The following is a 22,967-nucleotide window of genomic DNA, read 5'->3' as shown; positions in this document are numbered from 1 at the left end:
GGGAAGAAGGCCTCCTTAGATACCCTATGTGCATGAATTTCTCTTTCATAAGAACCTTACTGACTACCCTGGGCATTGGTGATATTTATCCTTATTAAAATGATACTTATCTGTTTAGCTCAATACTATCTTCCATTAAGTATGCATGAATGTCTGTGTTCATAGCTATCATCAGCTAGATTATAAATTCTAAATAGGAAATACATTTTCTACTTATTTATATTCTACACAGGATATAAGGAATATAATCGTATATGTTGTTTGAAAAAAGACAATTTTTCTCTTGGAAACTATATGCAGTACAATTGACCACAGCATTGTAGAGTCAACATCTTTTTAATTTAATAGGGATAAGTAATCAAGTATCCTTAATAACAAAAAAATGACAGTCGACTATTTCCATCTAAATAAATCTTCATAAAATGTGTTGCATGCTTTCCAACCTTAGTAAATGTATATGCCAAACTGTATTTATCTTTCTTCATTGGCACAGTGTTACTAAAATGATCAGCTTTGTTATTAGTCTAAGATAGTGACTATTATTCAATTGATTAAAATAGAGAAAATGTACCCAAAATGACCTAAGAATACAACATTTCTTTTAGAAAATTAATCCTTATCGTGAAATTCCAAAGGGCCAAGAACAAACAGACAGAAGAAGTGGCTAAAAGCAGCTAAGGAATTCAGAACTAGAATCAGCAGTAAGAGTGGGTCTAGGAGACTGGCTTAGAACTAGTCAGACAGGGTAAGAGAACACTGGAGCTTCCTGTTTAGTGTGACACTCATTTCCTACCAATGGGAATGCACACGTGTATTAAAGGACAGCATTGTTAGCATCTATTCCAGTTTGCAAGATTAGAAAGTTTTATCTGATACCTTTTCTTTTTTGGTAAGACTGAACTGACCCAGAAAGATGTGAATGAGGTAAAACTAAAAGTGGTAATTAATGTGGAGAAAGAATCTTCAGGGTTTACAGTTACTGAGTATAGAAAGATGAAGGAGAAGAGTCAAAATTACAACCAAATACCAGCCTAACAGTTGAAGATTTCAAGAAAGAAATGATGAATTTTGTTCCAAATAGCCCAGATGATGGGAAAAAAAGTGAAAGAAGACTTCTGAAGAATAAGTTCCTTGCATCTCTTATCAGTTACTGAATGTTACCTTAAGAAATAAAGTTTTAAAATAGTAAAATCCCTTTCCTTTGTCTTGATACACACATGAGTGTGTTCTAACGTAACAGCTGGATGGCTTGTAATCATCCTTCTCTTTACTAAGCCTACTGTCTATTTCGTTTTGTCTTCGCATCCATTTAACCTGTGATTTTCATGAATTTTAACAGTTGAAAAACAAACAGCTGGTTGAACTCTCTACTTCAGCCTTTGAATACTTTGCTTCTTGGTAAGCGATCAGTGTTTTGATACTGCTGTAGTAATAACAGGAAATGATCTGTTAAAATCTGGATCTCTAGCTATAGATGAATGCCAGGGTAAAGAGGAGAGCCAGTCTCAGAATAAAGTCTATAAAAACAGTTGGAGGAGTTACTTCTAGGACCACAGGGAGAGAATCGTAATTTGCTCTCAACATTGGAAAAGTAAATGCACAGTGGAAAAACATCTTACGATGATCACTGAACTCCATCAGTGGAAAGTTTACAGCCACAAGTGCAATAATTAAAACAACTGAGATGGTAAATACTAGAGCTTCAATGATACATGATGTGAAATATCACTTCCTGAAATACTAATTCACTCAGAAAAAGATTTCATAAGCAGGTAGACTACCTTTAAGTTGCTATAATTTTGCTTATGTTGGCAAAATAGTAAATTGGTTCTTTTAACCAGAAAGTACAAGAGAAAATAAACAATCATCGTAGGATTAGCCATAGAAAAAAGGGAGGGTACTTACACATAAAACTATAATATAGACTGGTTACTAAAAAATAATAAATAAATAACTGGGTACTAAAAATAATTTTAACTTTTCATATAATATTGTCATGGATTATAGACATTTATAGTGGGGGGAGTCCTTAACTTTATAGTGGGGGGAGTCTTAATTAATTAGCCTTTAGATATGTCCTGTTAATAGAATAAGTCATTATTATGGATAATTAATAAAGTAATCCCTGAAGCTTTTGTTGTTGTCTTCTCTCTAATGCTTTCTAGACACCACTGCACAGAAGCAGGCTCAACTAAATGGCAGATCATGAAGCACAGAGAGCCTCCTTGTAGATGGCTGGTAAACAGCCTTGTACAGTGAACACTTCCAAACACCATACCCCAGGGAGTCATAGCAGAAGTGGGGAAAGCCAAAACAACGTGGGCAAAACAAGGTAATCTTGGTTTAAAAGATCCACAAAGCAAAAGTGTCTCCAAATAACCACAACTGCAAAGTATTATTTTCCCTAATGCTTTAACATATTCTGCAACTCATCGTTTTAAAACGTAATTGACGAAACAAGCTAATAACCAAGAAGTCAATTAAAAATGACATATAAGACATTAAGAATTTAAAGCAAAATTTTCTAACACTAGAAACACATCAAATATCTGTATTTGAGTCAAAACTTTATACTCATAAAAATTTGTACTGTAACTAGTAGTCATAATAACAAAAAGGACAGAGGCATGGTGTCAAAAATTACTTTTCAAGATTGGTCTGTGTTTTAATCATTGGAAGCCTTTAAATGTACAAAACATCACTGGATTCCTTACAAACAAATCATCTGTTTCCAATTAATCACTGTTATTCATGTAAAAACAATGATAGTTTGGGTTCAAAGCTTGAAAAGTGAGTAACTGATATTGCAAATAGTCTTTATTTCCAAAATTCCACTTCCTCCACAGTGTCTTCTTTAGCTTTACCTCTAACTTCCTGAACAGGAAGTCAACTCTCTTTTCAACAGAGTGATCTTACCGTTCTAAATTCTGACCTGGTTATCAGAGACCTATTATTTCCTCAGTAGACTAAAAGCAACTGGAAAGCAAAGTCTGCATCAGATTTACTTTGGTTTTATTATTACATCTAATTCAACATTCAATATATGTTAGTGTTTTCATAAGTTGGGTATTTACTATTCTTCAATGAACTGTTCTATTTTATAATTCCACAGTTTTATAGTTTCTTGTGACAATATTTCTTCAGGTAATAAACTGATTTTTAAAGTGTCCAATACTTTGATTACTTTGATTACATGTGAAATGAAAATATTTAAATCTTACAACTGCACAGTTTTATCAATACTCAAAAATGTATACTGATTACAGATGAACCCATGAATTTGCTGTCATTGTTTTATTAACTGTTAAAATGGATTTTCAATGCTAGTTTTATATTTTCAGATTCTATACAATAAGAAATACAACTACATTGAGTTTAGCATTTTGGGTGATTCCTATGTGAAACAGGTAGAATAAGCTTTTTTTTTTTTAAATCAGCTTCTAAGGCATTTTAAATGTGTAACTTGGCAAATTTTGGTGTATGTATATAGCTGTGAAACCAGTACCACAGTCAAGACAATGAACATTTCTGTCATCCGTTCAAGTAATTCATCCCTTCTGACTTCTCTCTACACCCCATCCGATGCAACCACTGATAGGCTTTCTATCACTTGATGAGTATGTTCTAGAATTTTTAGAAAATGAAATCATACAGACTACAGTCATTTTAGTGGCTTCTTTCAGCATAATTATTTTGGAAATTTATCCACATTGTTGCATTATTAATTAACTTCATTTATTTGTATTACTGAGTAGTATTCTATTACATGGATTTACCTCTTCTCCTGCTGAACAACACCTGCTTTGCTTCCAATTTTTAGGTACTACAAATAAAGCTGCTATGAACACTCACGTGCAAGTCTTTGTAAGGACATACACTCTCTTTTCTCTTTGGTAAATTACCTGTAAGTGGAATGACTGGTCACATAATATGTATCTGTTAAACTTTTAAAAAAATTACCAAATTCCTTATCAATGTGTTTATATATCAATTACATCCTTATCAGCAGTCTGACATGAAGTCCAATTCCTCCATACCTTTGCTAACACTTGCAATTGTCTTTTTAATCACAGTCATTCTAGTGGCTGTGAAATGGTATCTCATTAAGATTTTAGTTTGCATTTCCCTAACATCCAATGAAGTTGAGCATTGGTGAAATGTTGGCTTAAATCTTTTGTTCACTTTAATTGGATTTTTTTCTTCCTATTCAGTTATAAGAGTTCTTTATATATTCTAGATACAAATCTTTTACTGGATATATAATTTACACTTTCAAAGGAGAAATAAAATTGCTTCAGGTAATTATGTATTATTTTTGTACTTCAGATAATCCTTAAAATAAGGGGAACCATTTCCTCTATAATCCTCCACTACCAAGTTTTCCTATGCCTAATGAGGTAGTCAGCCAGCTGGCTTTTGGAAAACAGGGAAAGGGAATAGAAGCAGAAAACGTTCTGATTTTCCCAACAATCTTCTTAATCCCTACTAATTTTAGGAGTTTCTTCACAACCTATTAGTAACAGGCTGCATCTGATAAATGACAATTATTACTAATAAAACCTCCTGTACTTTTTATTAGATTTCTCTGTATCTTAGATGAAGACCTTTTGTTTACATCAATGTTTTCCTTATCAGACTAACACAGAACATCTAATACAGTGCCAACTATATATTACTCTTCTTACTTCCTTGATTTGCTCCTGTTTTTAAAATTCCTATCCATGTTTTTCTTCAGCTCTCTCTTCTTCCCCTCCCAGTACCCCACATGTGTATTCGGGATTAATTTGCTGATTTCAAATGAGTTTTGGTGACAGACTTCTTGCTGACCATATAGTCACCTACCAGGCTTCTTACTCCAAGGAGAAAATGAAAATAACAAACTCTTTGTGGAACTCATAGAAAAAGAGCTGAGATTCTGCTGAGTGAAAAAAATGAAACCTTCATTTTTTATAGCAGCCACATAAATCAGTGGCCACAATAAATCAAATCTGCCACAATAAAATAAAACACATAATTATTTTTTAAACATTGCTAATTTAAGACTTCAGTCTACCCAGTAATGCAAGAACCTCTGAGGAATCTTTCCCAAACAAGGGCCAATGAGGGCTGGGAATTCCCTGGTGGTCCGGTGGCTAGGACTCCATGCTTTCACTGCCAAGGGCCCGGGTTTGAGCCCTGGTTGGGGAACTAAGAGCTCACAAGCATGTAGCACAACCACAAAAAGAAAAAAATCAGCCGATACAGGGAAGTTCTGTCTCCCCCGAAGTAAGAGATATGGGGGCAGCAAGTAGCACTGGGGAAGACATACAGAATCAAATGGATTCACGTTTAACCATGGAAAGAAAATTCATTTAAGCACCTTTAAAATATTTTTATATGTAAAGAATAATTTCATGGATTTTTAAAAATTTTGTGAGCTACATTATCCCTCAGGGAATGGGGCTTCAGTGTCAGACACAAATTTGAAACTAACTATCCTATAAGCAGCATTAGAATTAGGATAAACAGTAGATTATAATAGCAATCTGACACAATATTAGGATATAGACAACTCGGGTTAAAAATATTTCATGAAAGTACAAGAATTATGATACAATTAATAACATTCCCCAAATCAGAGTGGTTCTCATAAGACACTGTATGCTAAGCTTATTTTGACAGTTTTTTAAAAGGCCTAATATTGGGACTTCTCTGGTGATCCAGTGGTTAAGAATCTGCCGTGCAATGCAGGGGTCCACAGGTCCGATCTCTGGTTGGGGAACTAAGATCCCACATGCTGTGCAACAACTAAACCCATGCCACAACTAAAGTCCATGTGCCACAGAGGAAGATCCTGTGTGCTGCAACTAAGACTCGAACCAACCAAATAAACAAATTAAAAAAAATTTTTTTAAAGGCCTAGCATTAATATAAGACATTCCTCTGGATAGAAAAAACTAATAATAATTTTGACTTAGTAAAGATAATATCTATTGATAAAACATAGTTTTGTTCCCAAACATGAAATCCATCATTACTCTAATGCATGATCACTATATGAAATAATTACCTAGTTAGTAAAAATACTTGTGTATATCTTAAAATTTTGCAGTTCAATTGGTTTTCTTTTGGTATAAGGAAAATTAGATAATTAGTTCAAGTTCATTTTTAATAATTATAAAATATGTGAGCCTTATTATATGTTAAAGAAAATAAAGATATTATGACCCAAAATGTATTTATTAAAGTTACAATAAAATACTTTTCAATGCATACCAAATTGCAAAATAATTAATTTATTTTTCAATAAAGATACCAGATTTAATATGTACTGCTGTTTAATGGCTTTTGCTCTAAGGTCACCTTATTGAGCGGTACATCATGAAATCAATAGTTGTACATCTAGGAAACTTGCCAATGGAGCTCTCCTCCACTGGTGTGTATATTTTAATCTGCCTCATGTGGGTGTCTCTTCCATTTTGGTGATTGGCCAGAACAGCAATCTGTATCATGAATGTGCGAGTTGGCTTCTTATGATTATCAGTTAAGGGAACGTGAATCCAGCCACTTGGTTCCACCAATTCAAGTTGCTGCCAAGAAAAGAAGAGTCAGATTATGTTTTCACCCAACAAACATAATTTATTATAATGAATGCATTCTAAAGTTGACTTATAATTAACATTTTTCTCACCAAGAACATGACAATATAATAAACATTATCAGTTATTTGGCACTTTTGGCATGGTCCACGTTTTTACAGTTGTTAAGCACCTACATGTACCATCTTAGTTGACAAAATAAAAATAGAACTATTTGCAATTTAGTATTTAATGAAACTCATATAACATACAAGTTTAGATTTAGACATGTATAGATGTATAGGGCCAATGCAAAACCATGCTGATACAAGTAAGAAAAGACTCTAAATGCTTAGAACATAATGCTTCTGGTATATTTTATTTCAAGAACCATGTCTAATACATCCAAACTCACCTAACAATAAATCAGATTCTATATAAACTACAAGAATATCAAAAGAAAATCAGTCATTGCATAAGCATCAGACAAAGCTTTTTTTCTTGGAAAACAGTAAGCCATTTATCTAGTCTGAACGACAATCTAAACCTAAAATCGAGATTTTTAAAATGTTTTTCCAAATAAACTTTAAAAATTTTTCATTTTATTTTAACCAAGAGTCTAAACTATCCTTCCTTAACAAGAGAAGAAATATCGTAATTCAAAAAATAAACCTAAATTTTTAAAAATTTTCCTAAAGTTATGAAATAGCTTTTAAAAGATAAACACTGATTTTTAAATTATCTTAGTTATTGAATGGGCTTCCCTTGTGGCTCAGCTGGTAAAGAATCTGCCTGCAATGTGGGAGAGCTGGGTTCGATCCCTGGGTTGAATACATATGAAAGATATGCATTACAGATAATACATGATATTATTACAGATAATACTTATTAATCCAGCCCAATAGCAATGAATATCAAAGAAACTCAATCCAGATTCCATGAGTTACTCTAGAAAAACTATTAAGTGAACACCACTGTATCTTCTTTTCCTTCTCTCCCTTCTTTTCTTTCTTCTCTTTGTTTCTTTCTTTCGTCTTTCATTTTTTATGAAGGAGGGTGAGTAGACAAAAGGAGAGTTGGGCAAGAAACAGAGAATTGGCATCTTAAAAAAGGTAGTTATTTTTAAGATGGAATAATTTCTTTCTTTTAATTTTAAAATATAAGAATAAATGAATCCCTACCCTTCATGGTATTTTCAGTCAGTTGCTTTCGATAAACTTCCATTAGCACTAACTCAAAATAGCCGAGTTACAGATAAGATATACCTGGTTTCTATGACTAACCTTTTAATTATTCAGGCAGTAAATATTGTATACTTACAATAAAAGTACAGTTAAACACAAAAAAACATAACTAAGGCCTTATTTCAAATCTTTTAATACAGCCTTAGAGGCAGACAAAGACAGACAGGCTTTCTGGTTTCATCCAGTTTTTTCATGTGTAAAGTAAAGGGATTGGACAAGTTTTCATCCAATGTCCCTTTCAGCTCTGACATCCAATGATTCTAAACAAAAGGAGAAAGATGTGGTAGGAAGAATAATGGGCCCCTAGGGATGTCCATGTCCTTTCCCAAGTTCCCTGAATATGTTAACTAATATGGCAAAATGATTTTGCAGATGTGATTAAGTTAAAGACCTGGGGATGGAAAGATTATCCTGGGTAAGTGCAATGTAATCACAGGGTCACTGTAAGAGGAAAGCCAAGAGAGACTGAAAAGGAGATGTGATGCTGGAAGCAAAGACTGAGTGATGCAACCACAAGCCAAGGAATGTTGGAAGCCTCTAAAAGATGGAACAAGCAATGAACAGTTCTCCCTTACAATCTCCAGAAAAGAGCCCACCTTGCTGACACCTGGTTTTAATCCATTAGGTCCATTCTGGACTTCTGACCTTCAGAACTGTAAGATAATAACTGCGTGTTGCTTTAAGTGTGTGGTTATATGCTACAGCAACAATAGGGAACTACGATAATGGACACCCACAGGAGTTCAGAGGAGGGGGAAAGCACTTGTGGCTAGAATAATCTACTTTCCAGGTAAGTATGCAATAATGAATCTCAATAATGACCAAAAGGTAAAACTAAGATTCTGTTCAACTCCTCACTGTTGTTGTTTAGTTACTAAGTTGGGTCCAACACTGTGACCCCAGGGACTTAGCTCGCCAGGCTTCCCTATCTTTCACCATCTCCCAGAGTCTGCTCAAACTCACATCCATTGAGTTGGTGATGCCAACTAACCACCTCATCCTCTGTCACTTCCTTCTCCTCCTGCCCTCAATCTTTCCCACCATCAGGGTCTTGTCCAAGAAGTCAGCTATTCACATCAGGTGGTCAAATTATGGGAGCTTCAGCATCAGTCCTTCCAATGAATATTCAGGGTTGATTTCCTTTAAGGTAGACTTGTTTGATCTCATTGCTGTCCAAGGGCTCTCAAGAGTCTTCTCTATCACCACAATTCAAAAGCATCAATTCTTTGGCTCTCAGCCATCTATATGACCCAACTCTCACATCTATACATGACTACTGGAAACGCCACAGCTTTGACCATATGAACCTTTGTTGGCAAAGTGATGTCTCTGCTTTTTAATACCCTGTCTAGGTTTGTCATAGCTTTTCTTCCAAGGAGCAAGTGTTTTTTGATTTCATGGCTGCAGTCACCATCCACAGTGATTTTCGAGCCCAAGAAAATAAAATCTGCCATTGCTTCCACTTTTCCCCCTTCTATTTGCCATGAAGTTATGGGACCAGACACTATGATCTTAGTTTTTTAAATGTTGGATTTTAAGTCAGCTTTTTCACTCTCCTCTTTCACCTTCATCAAGAGGCTCTTTAGCGCCTCTTCACGTACTGCCATAAGGGTGGTATCATTTGCATATCTGAGGTTACTGATATTTCTCCCATCAACCTTGATTCCAGCTTGTTATTCATCGAGCCTGGCATTTCACATGATGTACTCTGCATATAAGCTAAATAAGCAGGAGGACGATATACAGCCTTGACGTTCTCCTTTCCCAATTTTACCAATCTGTTGTTCTATGTCTGGTTCTAACTGTTGCTTCTTGACCTGCATACAAGTCTCTAGGGGGACAGGGAAGGTGGTCTGATATTCTCATCTCTTTAAGAATTTTCCACAGTTTGTTGTGATCCAAACAGTCAAAGACTTTAGCATAGTCAATGAAGCAGATGTTTTTCTGAAATTTCCTTGCTTTCTCTATGAGCCAACAAATGTTAGCAATTTGATCTCTGGTTCCTCTGCCTTTTCTAAACCCAGCTTGTACATTTGGAAGTTCTTGGTTCACATACTGTTACAGCCTAGCTTGAAGGATTTTTAGCATTACTTGCTAGCATGTGAAATGAACACAATGGTACACAAAAGTCTGAACATTCTTTGGCATTGCCCTTCTTTGGGATTGGAATGATTAACTGACCTTTTCCAGTCCTGTGGCCACTGCTGAGTTTTCCAAATTTGCTGATATGTTGAGACATACTGAGAGCAGCACTTTAACAGCATCATGTTTTGAATAAATTTAACCAAATTAATTATCTATCTACTTCTACTTCTGACAGACTATCTACTTCTGATAGACTCAATGCTACTATTAGAGTATTTTTTAAATGCTTCACTGTAATGGAAGTTATACTAAGATTCTGTAGTGTATAATTTGGGGGCATTGTAAACATAGCAAACTATTCAATAAATATTAATATATTATTTCTTCAGAACATAAGAAAATTACTGATCTCAGTCACTAAAAGTATATTACAAAGTATATATAGCTATTAATATCTCTCAAATAGCTTCACAATCAACTACATTGCCTGAAAGCCATAAAAACAACTCATGTATCTACTTCAGTTCTACTGTACCTTGTTTAAACTTCTCAGTCATCTCCAAAGAGTTATTATTCTGATCCTGCCACATTTTAACTTATTTCATGGATTAAACAAAAACTCAAATATGTGTAGTAGGTATAATTCTAATGCCTTTTTTTATAACAATGATTAAAAGGCTAATATATTTTAAGTGAAAAATATTTACACTATTTTTTGTTATTTTTAAACAGAAAATTAATAAAAGATAAAATTTTGCCAATTTAACTTCCTTCTTTTCCCCACTTCTAATTTGGACCTCAATAAATAAAATTTATATCACCATTAAAATGTAAATTTTTCTATATTCCTCTTCATTCTTTCTTCTTACCATCTCCCCTTTTGGCTCTTTTTCCATATATACCCTCACTTAACATTTTTTATCGGCTAGATACCCCCAATTCTGCTAACTATAGATGTAGGGCAGGGGTTGGCAAACTTCTCTTATGAAGAGTTTCTCTCAAGGGATCTCTCAGCCTGACTCCAAGATCTTCTGCTTCCTATCAGCAACCTCTAAGTCACTAGCTCTACGCTGGCTCTGATTTATTTCAGGATATCCTCTAAGGATATGTTGATGTAAAGGATTAACTCCACCATAAACAAAGCTTACCTTAAAAAGGACAAAAAAAAAAAAAAAGAAATCATTTGTTAATGAAAATCACATCAAATATCAAATACAAAGCTGCTCATATGTCGTTTCCTATTGCTAATCACAGATCCCTGGAAAATAAATGAGAGAGGGGACAATGACTTGAAAGTTGCTTCAGGAAAGCTGCCCTCTGCTCTCCTCTCTCCTCACCTCTCCTTCATTAACCATAGCTGTGAGTTGATAAAACTCTACAGACTCTCAACATGAGAACTGTTATACAGGAAGCAGCAGATTCTGGCATTTTAACCATCCTTTCACTTCGGAAGGAACACAACCAGTTAACTGCAGTGATGACCTACTTGTACAGAAAGAAAATCTAGTAGGATCCAAAAGAAACTTCAGAAGTTCCAAATTTGTTGAAAGTAAGGATACCACAAAGGCAGCTTAACAAGAAAGACAGAATCCAACTAAAAGAGCTCACTATGGAAAGCAAGCTCTTTGACCCTAGTGAAGAAGGTGACCCCACCTAAGAAAGTCACCCTGAGGTCAAAATCAGTCACTCTGCTACAGAGGATCAAGACATTAATTCTGGACTTGTAAGTCGGAAAGACTTTTTATATAGAGACATTTCCTCCAGAAAGAGTTCCTGGAGAGTTAAACTTATACAGTTTTTGACAATATAAATCTTAAAGTTACCTGTTTGGGAAACAACAAAAAAAAAGAGGCCTAACAGAAAGATAAGAACTAGATAGACTGTTCTACTAATCTACAGGAACAATTCTGAATTAAATTTGAAGTGAATGTCAAAAACAATAATTTCATCAAAAGCCCAAAATGGTGAAGAAATGTTAAGAAATTGCAGAAAATCTCTGGAGGACAAGAACAAGTAAGCCAGACTTAAGTATCACTGAAAAGAAAAACAGATAAGGTAAGTACTAGGGAGGCAATGTACACCATGATGACTATAGCTAACACTGCTATACGATACCTTGGAAAATTGTTAAGAGAGTAGGTCCTAAGAGTTCTTATCACAAGGAGAATTTTTTTTCTTCTTTTCATTATCTGATGATGGATGTTAACTAAACCTATTGTGGTAAACATTTCACAAAATAAGTAAATCAAACCATCATGTTGTACACCTTAAACTTACACAGTGATGTATCTCAATTATTTCTCGATAAAATTAGAAAAAATAAAAATGTTCTCTCAAAGAAAAGAAAAACAGCAAATATATAACAACTACATACACACACATAGTCAATTTATTGGAAAAGACCCTGATGCTGGGAAAGATTGAAGGCAAAAGGAGAAGAGGGTAGCAGAGGAGGAAATGGTTGGACAGCATCACTGACTCAATGGACAAGAACTTGGGTGAATTCCGGGAGATGGGGAAGGACAGGGTGACCCAGCGTGCTGTAGTCCAATGCGTTGCAAAGAGTCGCACATGACTTAGTGACTGAACAACAACATACACGCAGAATAAAATTATGACTGAGCTTTGTAAAAAGAGAAAAGTCTTTTCCATGTAATGAATAATCAAGAAATGATAGCAATAGATAAAAATATGTAGTGCTGTGAAAAGGACATCAGACCAGGTGTCAAAAGAAAACCAAGATTTGAATTTCACGTCTACTCTTGACTTTAAGCAAATTACCTCTCCTTGGGAAACCTTTACTTCTCCATCTATCAGGATGAATGATATAAAATCATCATTTTTGTAAATCATCAATAAAATTCCCATAAAATTTTATGCTTTCCTCATAGGCATGTTTTATTGCTAAATCCACATAATTCTTTTCACTTGAAACTTTCTTTTCCTTTCTACATAATTTGATGCACCCCTTAATTGAAGTGTTCTCTTCTCTTCTTCCTCCTGCCTTTCTCATCTCCTTTCTCTCTCTGGGCACTCCTCTTTCTGTTCTTTAAACACTGCATTCCTCATAGTTCTGTCCTAAAACTGGTCTCATAATACAGAGTTTAATCTACACAACTATCCTAGACGACTTCATCCAGACCCATGATTTCTGGTGCTTTAAATGGCAATATGCTGATGATTCAAAATTTTATATCTCTTTTTTAAAAGGCAACCTCTGAAGGTGCTAGCAAAGGACAGGGTTATCTATGGAAGGCAAGGCAAGGAAAGGCAGAAAGATTCCATGATAGAGGACACAGCCAGAGCAGTTCTGAATGCAAACACATCTCTAAATATATCTCTTTTAAATTTAAGAGACTGGAGTAGTTTGAGGAAGTGTTCCTACTGACAATAACTACAGGCAAATCTCTTTAAATCATCATTTTAGAGTTGTCAGAGAACCGCTAAAACAAAGAGGACTACAGCAGGCCACAGTCTGGGAAGGGGAGAACTGCAGGGAGGTAACTTGTCTTTCTGTACTCACTTGAACCAAGGGGGTGTTTATTGATTCTAGGACAAGATGAGATGTTACAAATCATGGTTTTGCCCAGATAGAGAGGTGCTTCTTGAAACACATGGAACTATGACTAGTGTGGTCTTTCAGAAGAGACATACTTAGAAACCTCAAGATCTTTAAGCACACAGCCTATTTTCCCCTCAAAATATCTGCCACATTGTGAAGTTACTTGGAACAGGAAAGTGAATGGGTAAGTAAGGGGTCTCTCAAAAGAAGAGCAGAGTGTCTGGCAATCTCTGAGGGCTGAGAACTACATTTTAAACAGCACAAAGAAACAGGTCAAATTAATTTCATTTTAGTATATCCAGAATATCATTTCAACATGTGATCTATGTAAAAAGTTACTGAGCTATTTCACATACTTTTTTTTGGTACCAAATTGCTAAAATCTGATATTTTACACTTATACCATACATATCGCAATTAAGACTAGCCAAAAGCCACATGTGGCTGAACTGCACAGATCTAGAGTCTAGCCTAGCAATCAATCAAAAAAATCATTACTATTATTAACCAAGCTAAGAAGAGGGAACGATGAATAAATGAAATGATCATTTCATCTGAGAATTAGAATATACTTTTAAAATAGAAATGGTAGAGCTGAAAATAAAATATCTGAAATTAAGAATTGATCAGATTGACTCAACAGATTATATATATATATATATAAAAATATATATACACACACACACATATATCAGAAGACAAAGTTGACAGGCTCCTTCAAAAATACAACTTATCAAAAATAACAAAAAGAAGACATGGAAAATCTGAATAGAACTATATCTATTAAAAAAAAAAAACTGCCTTGTAATTTAAAATTCATCACAAAACTCCAGGTCCAGATGGCATTACCATTCAACTCTTCCAAATATTTAATGAAGAAATGGTATCAACTCTGCACAAATGCTTAGAGAATAGAAAAGGGAGGGATATTTTTTTAAAAAATTTATGAGGCCAGAACTTTGGTTCCAACAAGTTGTTCTTGCCTCATAAAAACATTTAAAAAATATCACTCCCTTAAGAAAAAAAAAATTACAGACCACTTTTTCTTCTGAAATGTAAGAAAATCTAGAACAAAAGAGTAGCAAGTCCAACTAAGTGGAGTTTAGTACAGGTAGGCAAAGTCCAACTAAGTGGAGTTTAGTACAGGTAGGCAAAGTTGGATTACCACCTAAAAATTAATCAATGTAATTGACTTTTATTAATAGAAAAAGAGAGAAACTCACTATAATCATTGTCAGACACAAAAAAGGTATTTGAAAAATTCAATATCCATTTATGAAACTTTAACTTTTAGCAAATAGGAACAGAATTCAGTCTCTTTAATATGAAAGGGCATCTTTCAAGCAAATAACCTACCCTACTCATCATATAGAATGGAGAAATATTAAAAACTTTTCTAAAGAGATTATAAAAAGACGATCATCCACTATGACCCCTTCTATTTAACATTGTACTGGAGGTCATAAACAGTACAATAATGCAAGGAAAATGGAAGGGAACAGAGGAGAGAGGGACAGAAGGATAGGGAAAAGATGAACAGGATTGGAAGGGAAGAAAAAATACTATTACTTGTAAATCATATGACTGCACATCTAGAAAATTAAGAAAGAATCTATAAACTATTAGAATTAATAAAATTAGAATTAATAAAGCAAGGCCACTAGACATAAGGTCAACATAAGTTATAACTGCAACAGTGCAGAATTCGTGCAAAGACAAACAAACCAACAGAGCGGAGTTCAGGAACAAACCCACAAATTTACAAGACATCTGATTTTTGTCAAAGATGACACTCACTGGTGCAGTAGGGAAAAGATAAACAAAAAGAAGAAATAGAAGGTTTAAAATCCATGACAAAACTATGTATATTTTTGTTATACATAAGTTTGTTATTTATGTAAGTTTCTTCAAGCAATGATGCTAGATGAACTGGATTTCCATTTTGGGGGAAAAATAATAATCTTGATTTCTTCACTTCTCACCATAAACAAAAATGAATTTCAGATGAATTTGAATTTAAACGTCAAAGTCGTTTAAAAACTAAAGCTTCCAAAAGAAAATAAAATATCTTTATAACTCTGGATTAGGTAAAATTTTCTTAAACAGGACACAAAAAGCATCAATCAACAAATAGTGGTCAACTATTTCAGAATTAAGAACTTCTGTTCATCAAAAGATATAATTAAGAGTGTGGAAAAAACAAGTCACAGATTGGGAAATATGCCTATGCCTATGTGTAGAAAAGGAATCCTATCTTAACTATTTAAAGAACTACTACAAATCAAAGAGCTATACACCCAACAGAAATGCATATATATATTCAACAGTGTGCATACGAAATATTCACAGGAGCTCCAGCTAGCCAAACCACACAAATGCATACCAACAGCCAAATGAATAAGTTGGAGTATATTCACAAAACACAATGTTCTACAGGAAAGAAAATGAACGATCTATAGCTATCCAAATATACAGATGACTCTTACAAACATGCTGAATAAAACAAACAAACAAAGTTAGTCACTCAGTCGCGTCTGGCTCCTCTGTCCATGGGATTCTCCAGGCAAAAATACTGGAATGGGTAGCCATTCCCTTCTCCAGGGGCTCTTTCCAACCCAGGGATCGAACCCGGGTCTCCTGCACTACAGGCACATTCTTAACCATCTGAGCCACCACGGAAACCCAAGCAAAAACAAGCCAGACCCAAAAGAGTATATACAAAATACGATGCCATCTCCTAATGCAAAACACTGAAAGATGAAAACAGAAACAAAACAGATTTTTTTAAAATCCAGGTCAAAGTAATCCATATTGTCAGAATTATGATTGACCTTGAGAGCGCATAAGAAAGCATAAGAAGGGTTTCTGGGTTTTTATTGGTTGCTGATTATATAGATTTCTTTAATTCATGAAAATTCAGTGAGCCTTTCACACAATATGTGGACTTTTTGTATCCATGTAAAGATAAAAAGTTGAAAAAAAAAAAAGGCCCAGACCTTTCTGCTCTGTCATACATACTCGGTTGTCAATGATCTCTGCAGCAGCTGCAAGCATCATGTTCTCACACACCAAATGTCCAAAAAGGCTTTCTCCTGTTTTAATTATAGAGGAAAATGTTTTCCTGAAGCTATCAGATTTCCCATTGGCCATTTCTGGATCACATGCCTCTCTCCACTAACTGCAAGGGAAGCTGGAAATGGAGTATCAGGCATTTTCTGTCTTTACTGTGGGAAGTGGTCTCTCTGGGCAAGGAAAGGAGATGGAGGCAAGTGGCGTAGGTAATCAGCAATACCTGCTGCCCAGGACTGTTACTAGACCTGTCAACCAGTTTTACCAGAGCTGCTTCTGGCCTCCTCCAGTCTAAGCTCAGATTAGCAGCAGATTCATCAGACAAAAATGTAAACCTGAAAAACCTTTCACTAGTTTCTCATTATAGTTAAGAATAAATCCATGATCCTTAACACTGTTGACAAAGCCCTGCATGATCTAGTCTCTGCTTATCTCCTCTGCCTCGTGTTGTATGGCCCTTGACCCACATTTTAGCCATATAACCTGCAGTAGGGCAAAAGCAAATTTACACTGTGCGGGAAACCGACTCTGAAAATATTGCAACGATCACGAGAGGGCAAAGGGACATTGACTATATGTCATCTGAAATGGGTCAAGTCTTGGATATGCTCTAGTGAATTATTTTTATATTTTTAAATATAAGAATAATACAAGAACTTTGGTCTGTCACATGAGAACCTGGTCCCCCTAACTCTAACTTTTCTTTAAGTCTGAAGTTCAGTAGCTACACAACCTTTCACCAAGATTTTGTTCCATTTTCAAAACCCTAGCACTCACGATTAATGTGAACAACTATTCTCAACTTATGGCCCTCTACTTTTCAATCCCCACACTCTATTCCTTAAATGCTAACTGTAGAGTCCAATTAGGTTTATATCTTTTTTCACATTTCTCCTGATACGAGAAAACACACAAGTATACAAACACATACACAAAGTACTTTTAAACTTTCCAAAGAGGATATTTCAGTGCCATCATACTACCACTAGAATCTAGTAGACTCTGTTCATCAGTCAACAAAGTGTGGACTTAACTGTGTCCTGGATTACTGGAAACTGATTGGTGTAGTAAAAGGAAATTATCAATTTATTGGAAATTTATTTATGTTCAGGAGTTATATCTAATCATCCATTATTTCTTATGCATATACCATTTTGATGAATATAATTTATAAATGCCTTACAAAATAGTTTAGGAAATAATAGAGTCCCAGACACCAACAAAAATGACAGTTAAAGAATTTGAAAAATGTATAAATCCACAAAAGCAGGCAGAACGGGAGAGGTCACGAAGAAGCACGGTGCACTGTACCCTAATATCTCTGAAAGTGAAAGCACCAGGTCGTTCTGAAGGTAGGAGGGTCAGGTTTGGTTAAAAATAAACAAGTATGCAAACATGAAAACAAGTTATCCAATTAGGAAACAGTTTGATGTCAATATTCTCACCAGTCCCTAGCTTAAGTAGGCAGGTGACCTTCCCTTTCTATTCCCACAGAAAACTAAAGTTCATATTATCTGTACAGGTTAAAGAAGGGAGGATCTAGAATGAAGTAAAACAAGACAAGATGGCAGCATATTATTACTATTTTTTTAATGGAGTGAACGTCTAGACATTTAACAGTGAACCTCAGCTCTCTTCATCTTGCTCAGCTACAGGGCTGCTGACTCCCAGGCAGACCATCTTGGAGCCCCTTCCACATCCCACCTCCTATCCTCCACCCTATGCCTCTAGGCCAGAGAAAGAATGACTATTTTCTGGAAAAAAAATAAGACCATAAGAAAAAGAGAAAAGCAAAAAAAGAACAAATACTTAAGATGAGAGGTACACACAGTGATGTGAGTGTCCCCAATTTAATAAATATTTATTGAATGCCTATTTTGTGCTAGGCACTATTCCAGGTGGTTGGAAGATATCAGTGAAAATAAAAATAATAACAAAATCTCTGCTCTTATGGAGCCAATACTCTACTGAGGGAAGACAGAAAATGAATAACAAATATAATAAATAAGGTATTATATAATATATTAGGTAATAAAAGTGCTCTGAGGGGAAAAAAGCTTTGTGGAAAATACAGAGCAGGAAAAGAAGGATCAGAAGCACCAGAGGGCAGGTGTGTGCAGTTTTAAATAAGATGGTCACAATAGGTCTCATTGAGAAGGTGGCCTGTGTGCAAAGAGGTGAGGGTACCAGCCTGACCACACTGCTGTAAGGTTTGGTAAGCATCAAATTCAATCATGAGCAGAAAACTGCTCCCCAACTGCTAATTTGTGCCTCACTCCTAGGCTATGAGAAAACAGCCAAGATGCTCCATGAGTGTAAAAAAAAAAAAAAAAAAAAAAAAAAAAAAAAAAAAAAAATGAAAAAGAAAATAAAAACAAAAAGCAGAAATTAAAAAAAAGCAAAAACAAAAAAGGAAATCTGAAGAGAAGCAATAAAGGGAGGACAAGAAATTTAAAAACAAAGCAAAGCTTTATTAATATCTTCAGCTTCATAAAGGAAAGCATCCTTAAAACAAGAATAGAATGCTATTTTATACAAAAGACCAAGAAGCAAAAATAGGTCTTAGAAATATACATATACATTGTTGTTTGGTCGCTCAGTCGTGAGAGTCGCTCAGACTCTCTGCGACCCCATGAACTGCAGCATGCCAGGCTTCCCCATCCTTTACCATCTCCCTGAGTTTGCTCAAACTGGTGTCCACTGAGTCAGTAATGCCATCTCCAACCATCTCATCTTCTGTCACCCCCTTCTCTCTTGGCGTCAATCTTCCCAGCATCAGGATCTTTTTCAATGAATCAGTTCTTTGCATGCATGCACCTGTGTGTGTGTGCATATATACATATGTATATATGTATGTGTATATGTATGTGTGTGTGTATATATATATATATACACATACAGGGTTTCCATGGTGGCTCAGACAGTAAAGAAGCTGCTTGCAATGTAGGAGACCCAGGTTTGATCCCTGGTTCTGGAGGATCCCCTGGAGAAGAATAAATGGCAATCCATTCCAGTACTCTTGCCTCGGAAATCCCACGAACAGAGGAGCCTGGAGGGCTATAGTCCATGGAGTCGCAAAGAGTCGGACACAACTGAGCAACTAACACACACACGTGCATTTAATTACAAACTTAAATGAACTGCTTGGAATTTGAGAAAACAAAAGAGAAAGAAAATAAGAAAATCAGTGGCTCAATGCAGGAAGAATCACTGCTAACAAATGTGAATTCAGAAAGAGAGAACATAGAGGAAAAATATGAAGGAACATAAGGGCACTTCTCAGAACTAAAGGACAGGTGTTTCCACATTGATGCAAACCACAAACACTCAGTAAGATGAAGAACACACACACACACACACACACCCCATGGCAGAACCATCATAAAATTTCTGAACATCAAAGGTATGGCAATTTTAAAAGCCTCTACAGAGAAAAACAGGTCACAGGGAAAGCATCAGAAATCAAAAGTGGCATTGTATTTCTCAACATTTATACAGAAAACTATGAGGCAATGGAGAATGTGCTTAAAATTCTGACGAAAAATTATTTCCAAACAAGAATTCCATACCCAGCCAAATCATCCCTCGAGGGTGAGATTAAAATAAAGTTTTCAAAAAAAATAAATAAATAAATAAAGTTTTCAGTCATGCAAGGTTTCAACAGTTTTACCTCCCATATGGAGGATACATTTCACCAAAAGAGGAAGAAAGTCAAGAAAAGTGAAGACCTGGGACCCAAGGAACAAGGAATCTACAAAAAAAGAAGATGAAGGAAATTCCCAAGATGATGTTGAAGGGATGTCTTAAGAAGAGAGTTGTTTGTCCAAGTCCTCTGAACAGAGACCAAGACAGAAACAGATATACAAGAAATTTATTAAAGGAAACATCTGTGAGAGAAAGTGGGGAGGGAGCCAGGGAAGGCTGGAAGAGCTGTTAGACAGCAGCGCAGGTCTGAGCCCAGGAGAAGGAGATGGGGAAGGAGGAGGGTGGGGTGGACGTGTGCTACTGCAGTGCAGTTCTAGTGAACATCTGGCACGGCTGTCAAGGAGCCCTGAAGCCATGGCTGCCTGTCAGAGGGCTCCAGAATACCCAGAAATGAGCCTCAGTTAGTACCCCTGCTGCGCTCACTCCGGGTGGGGAACTGACGGGGCGCTGGATGCCAAAAAGCAGCAGCTGGGGCCATCAGCCAGAGATCTAGGAGAAACGGTCTCAAGGCCGCCACGGTGGCTCTCTAGCAGGCCAGCTGTGCTAACCTAAACTGCATTTTCTGGAACTCCCTTCCTGGCATGTTTCTGGTTAGGTGAGACATGAGAGAGATTTTTGTTGAAGGTTTCGACAGCAGGACTGAAGCAGCAGCCATTCTGCACTTGGAGGTAGGTGAGTCTACAGGTTTTGTAGCTCATCAAACTAGGGACCCACGTGAGTTGTCACTACATGCTGACACACCCCGCTGTCATGGGTCAGCAGCCAGGCCTACAACTGCTGCATCTTCCCCAAGTCCTCCTGTGGATTCTCTGCCTCCCAAGATGAGTGTGTGTCTGCTCCATGACAAAGGGCATCACTCCTTCCACTGATGTGGATCGCAGTTCCTCGAGTTGGAGTATGGGTTCCAGCTTGCCCTTGCCCTTCACCACTTTACCATCTTCACTTCTGACTTCCTGCCCTGGGGACGTCAAGCTCTAGCACTCAGATGTGAAAGCAACAGCCTTGTAGAATTTATTTAACCAACTCTTACTTGTGTAAGACAAAATCCTTCAAACAAAACTATTCTATACAACACCAGCCCTCAGACACACACACACACACACACACACACACACACACACAAATAAGCATACACCAGTGCTCTGCTTCTCTGAATGAACGTCCACTGATTGACACATGGACACAGTAGCCAGGCTGAAGGTACAGCAGGGATGCTTACATGAAAAAAAAAAAAAATGTGAAACTGAGAGAGGATGTATGACTGTTTCCAGAAGTTTTTGAAAGATCTGTCAGAGAACTTAGGGATATAGCAATATTGCTGATAACATTCTTAAAATTCAGGGAAAAAAATGAGGCAATCATTAATTCTACAAAAATAATGATTTATTTTGACTAATGTGGTCATGACAATGAAAAGGTGTATAATGATTTAGTAAATAGCAAGAAAAGCTACACTAGGAAAATAAAGAGAAGTTTTTGAGAGAAGAAATAGGATTACAGGGCTAAATCCTAATACTGCATAGTAGGAACCTGCCTGCCAATGCAGGAGACACAAGAGATCCAAGTTCGATTCCTGGGTCAGGAAGATCCCCTGGAGGAGGAAATGGCAACCCACTCCAGTATTCTTGCCTGAAAATTTCCGTGGACAGAGGAAGCTGGTGGGCGGCAGTCCATGGGCTTGCAAAGTCAGACATGACTCAGCAGCTGAACACGGCACAAGACATCATCAGTTCATGTCTTCACAGACATGTACACACACATCTACACACAGGACTGCACATACGTCATTTAGAAATATGAAAGCAAATACCAAAAAAAACTCCCCCAAACGGCTAAACTAACTCAAAGTAAGAGAAGTATTCCTGAGGAGTAGGATGAAGGTGTGGGGTAGAGAGGGAAGTGCTGTTCTTCTAAGTGCTGTTGTGGTCCTTTCAGACTTTTAACTTGTAAACATATTTTACTGTAGCAACGATTAACTTAAAACTTAAAAAATAAAACTTAAGATCATTTGTAGCATAACTGAAAATTAAAGAATAAGACTGATCCAGCTGGCCAAAAAAAAAAAAAAAAAAGGGATGGGGAAGGGAGAAATCTGAGAATACCAAATAAACCAGTTAAGAGATCAAAAATAGACCCTAATCTATTGCTTAGGGATGCAGGCAAAGGTGGTAAAACTATTTTTTAAAAAAACTAAAGAAATTATCATAAAAGGTTATGACAGTGATTACCTCTAAAAGATATGAAAAGGATTATGACAGGGATGGGAAGAGGTATACTTCAGCTCTGGATGCTCATGAAGTTCTCTCTCTTACATTAAATAAGTTACACGTGCACATACACTGTCTGTGGTGCTTCACTGCCGTGGGGGGGAGTGCTAAGCACGCCACAGAGACAACTGCAGCAACGCCTGCACGCAGCTGCGGGACTCCTCCCGCCGCGCAAGGCTCAGCTTTTTCCCAGTCTTTGAGCTCCCAAGTAAATTATGAGTTGCTATTAAATGAGCTCTAAAATAAACAAATGCACATTTCATTTACATTTTACATTAGTTTATCTTTTATCCTAGAACAAAACTGAGAAACAGAATTTGTATGCATGGTAGATACGTTAAAACCTTGTGTTTGTACATCTAGCATACAAATTTAGACTTCACATATGTGAGTAATTTTTAAGGTATATCAAATTTAAAACATATATTGTCATTCTAGCACCATCAGTCTTAATAGTAAACAAATACTCAAAACAAGG

The 22,967-nt window shown here is 36.1% G+C and overlaps 1 protein-coding gene across 4 annotated transcripts in view; it reads right to left on the bottom strand.

Annotated features, from left to right (window-relative positions):
- Nucleotides 1-22,967, bottom strand: part of ANAPC10 (anaphase promoting complex subunit 10) — a 212,051-nt gene that overhangs the window by 128,081 nt on the left and 61,003 nt on the right. For 2 of the 4 annotated variants that reach the window (XM_043485336.1, XM_043485356.1), the window contains exon 5: nt 6,158-6,569. The exons of the other annotated variants lie outside the window; for them this stretch is intronic. In XM_043485336.1, coding sequence (XP_043341271.1) covers nt 6,339-6,569 — 231 coding nt within the window. In that variant the 3' untranslated portion in view covers nt 6,158-6,338. Of the gene's footprint in view, nt 1-6,157; nt 6,570-22,967 lie in introns of those variants that run through there. 4 annotated transcript variants of the gene reach the window in all.

This window comes from Cervus canadensis, chromosome 1, assembly GCF_019320065.1.
Source record: "Cervus canadensis isolate Bull #8, Minnesota chromosome 1, ASM1932006v1, whole genome shotgun sequence".
NCBI classification, from domain to species: Eukaryota; Metazoa; Chordata; class Mammalia; order Artiodactyla; family Cervidae; genus Cervus; species Cervus canadensis.
Note: the sequence above shows the minus strand (reverse complement) of the source record. Positions and strands in the feature narration are given on the sequence as shown.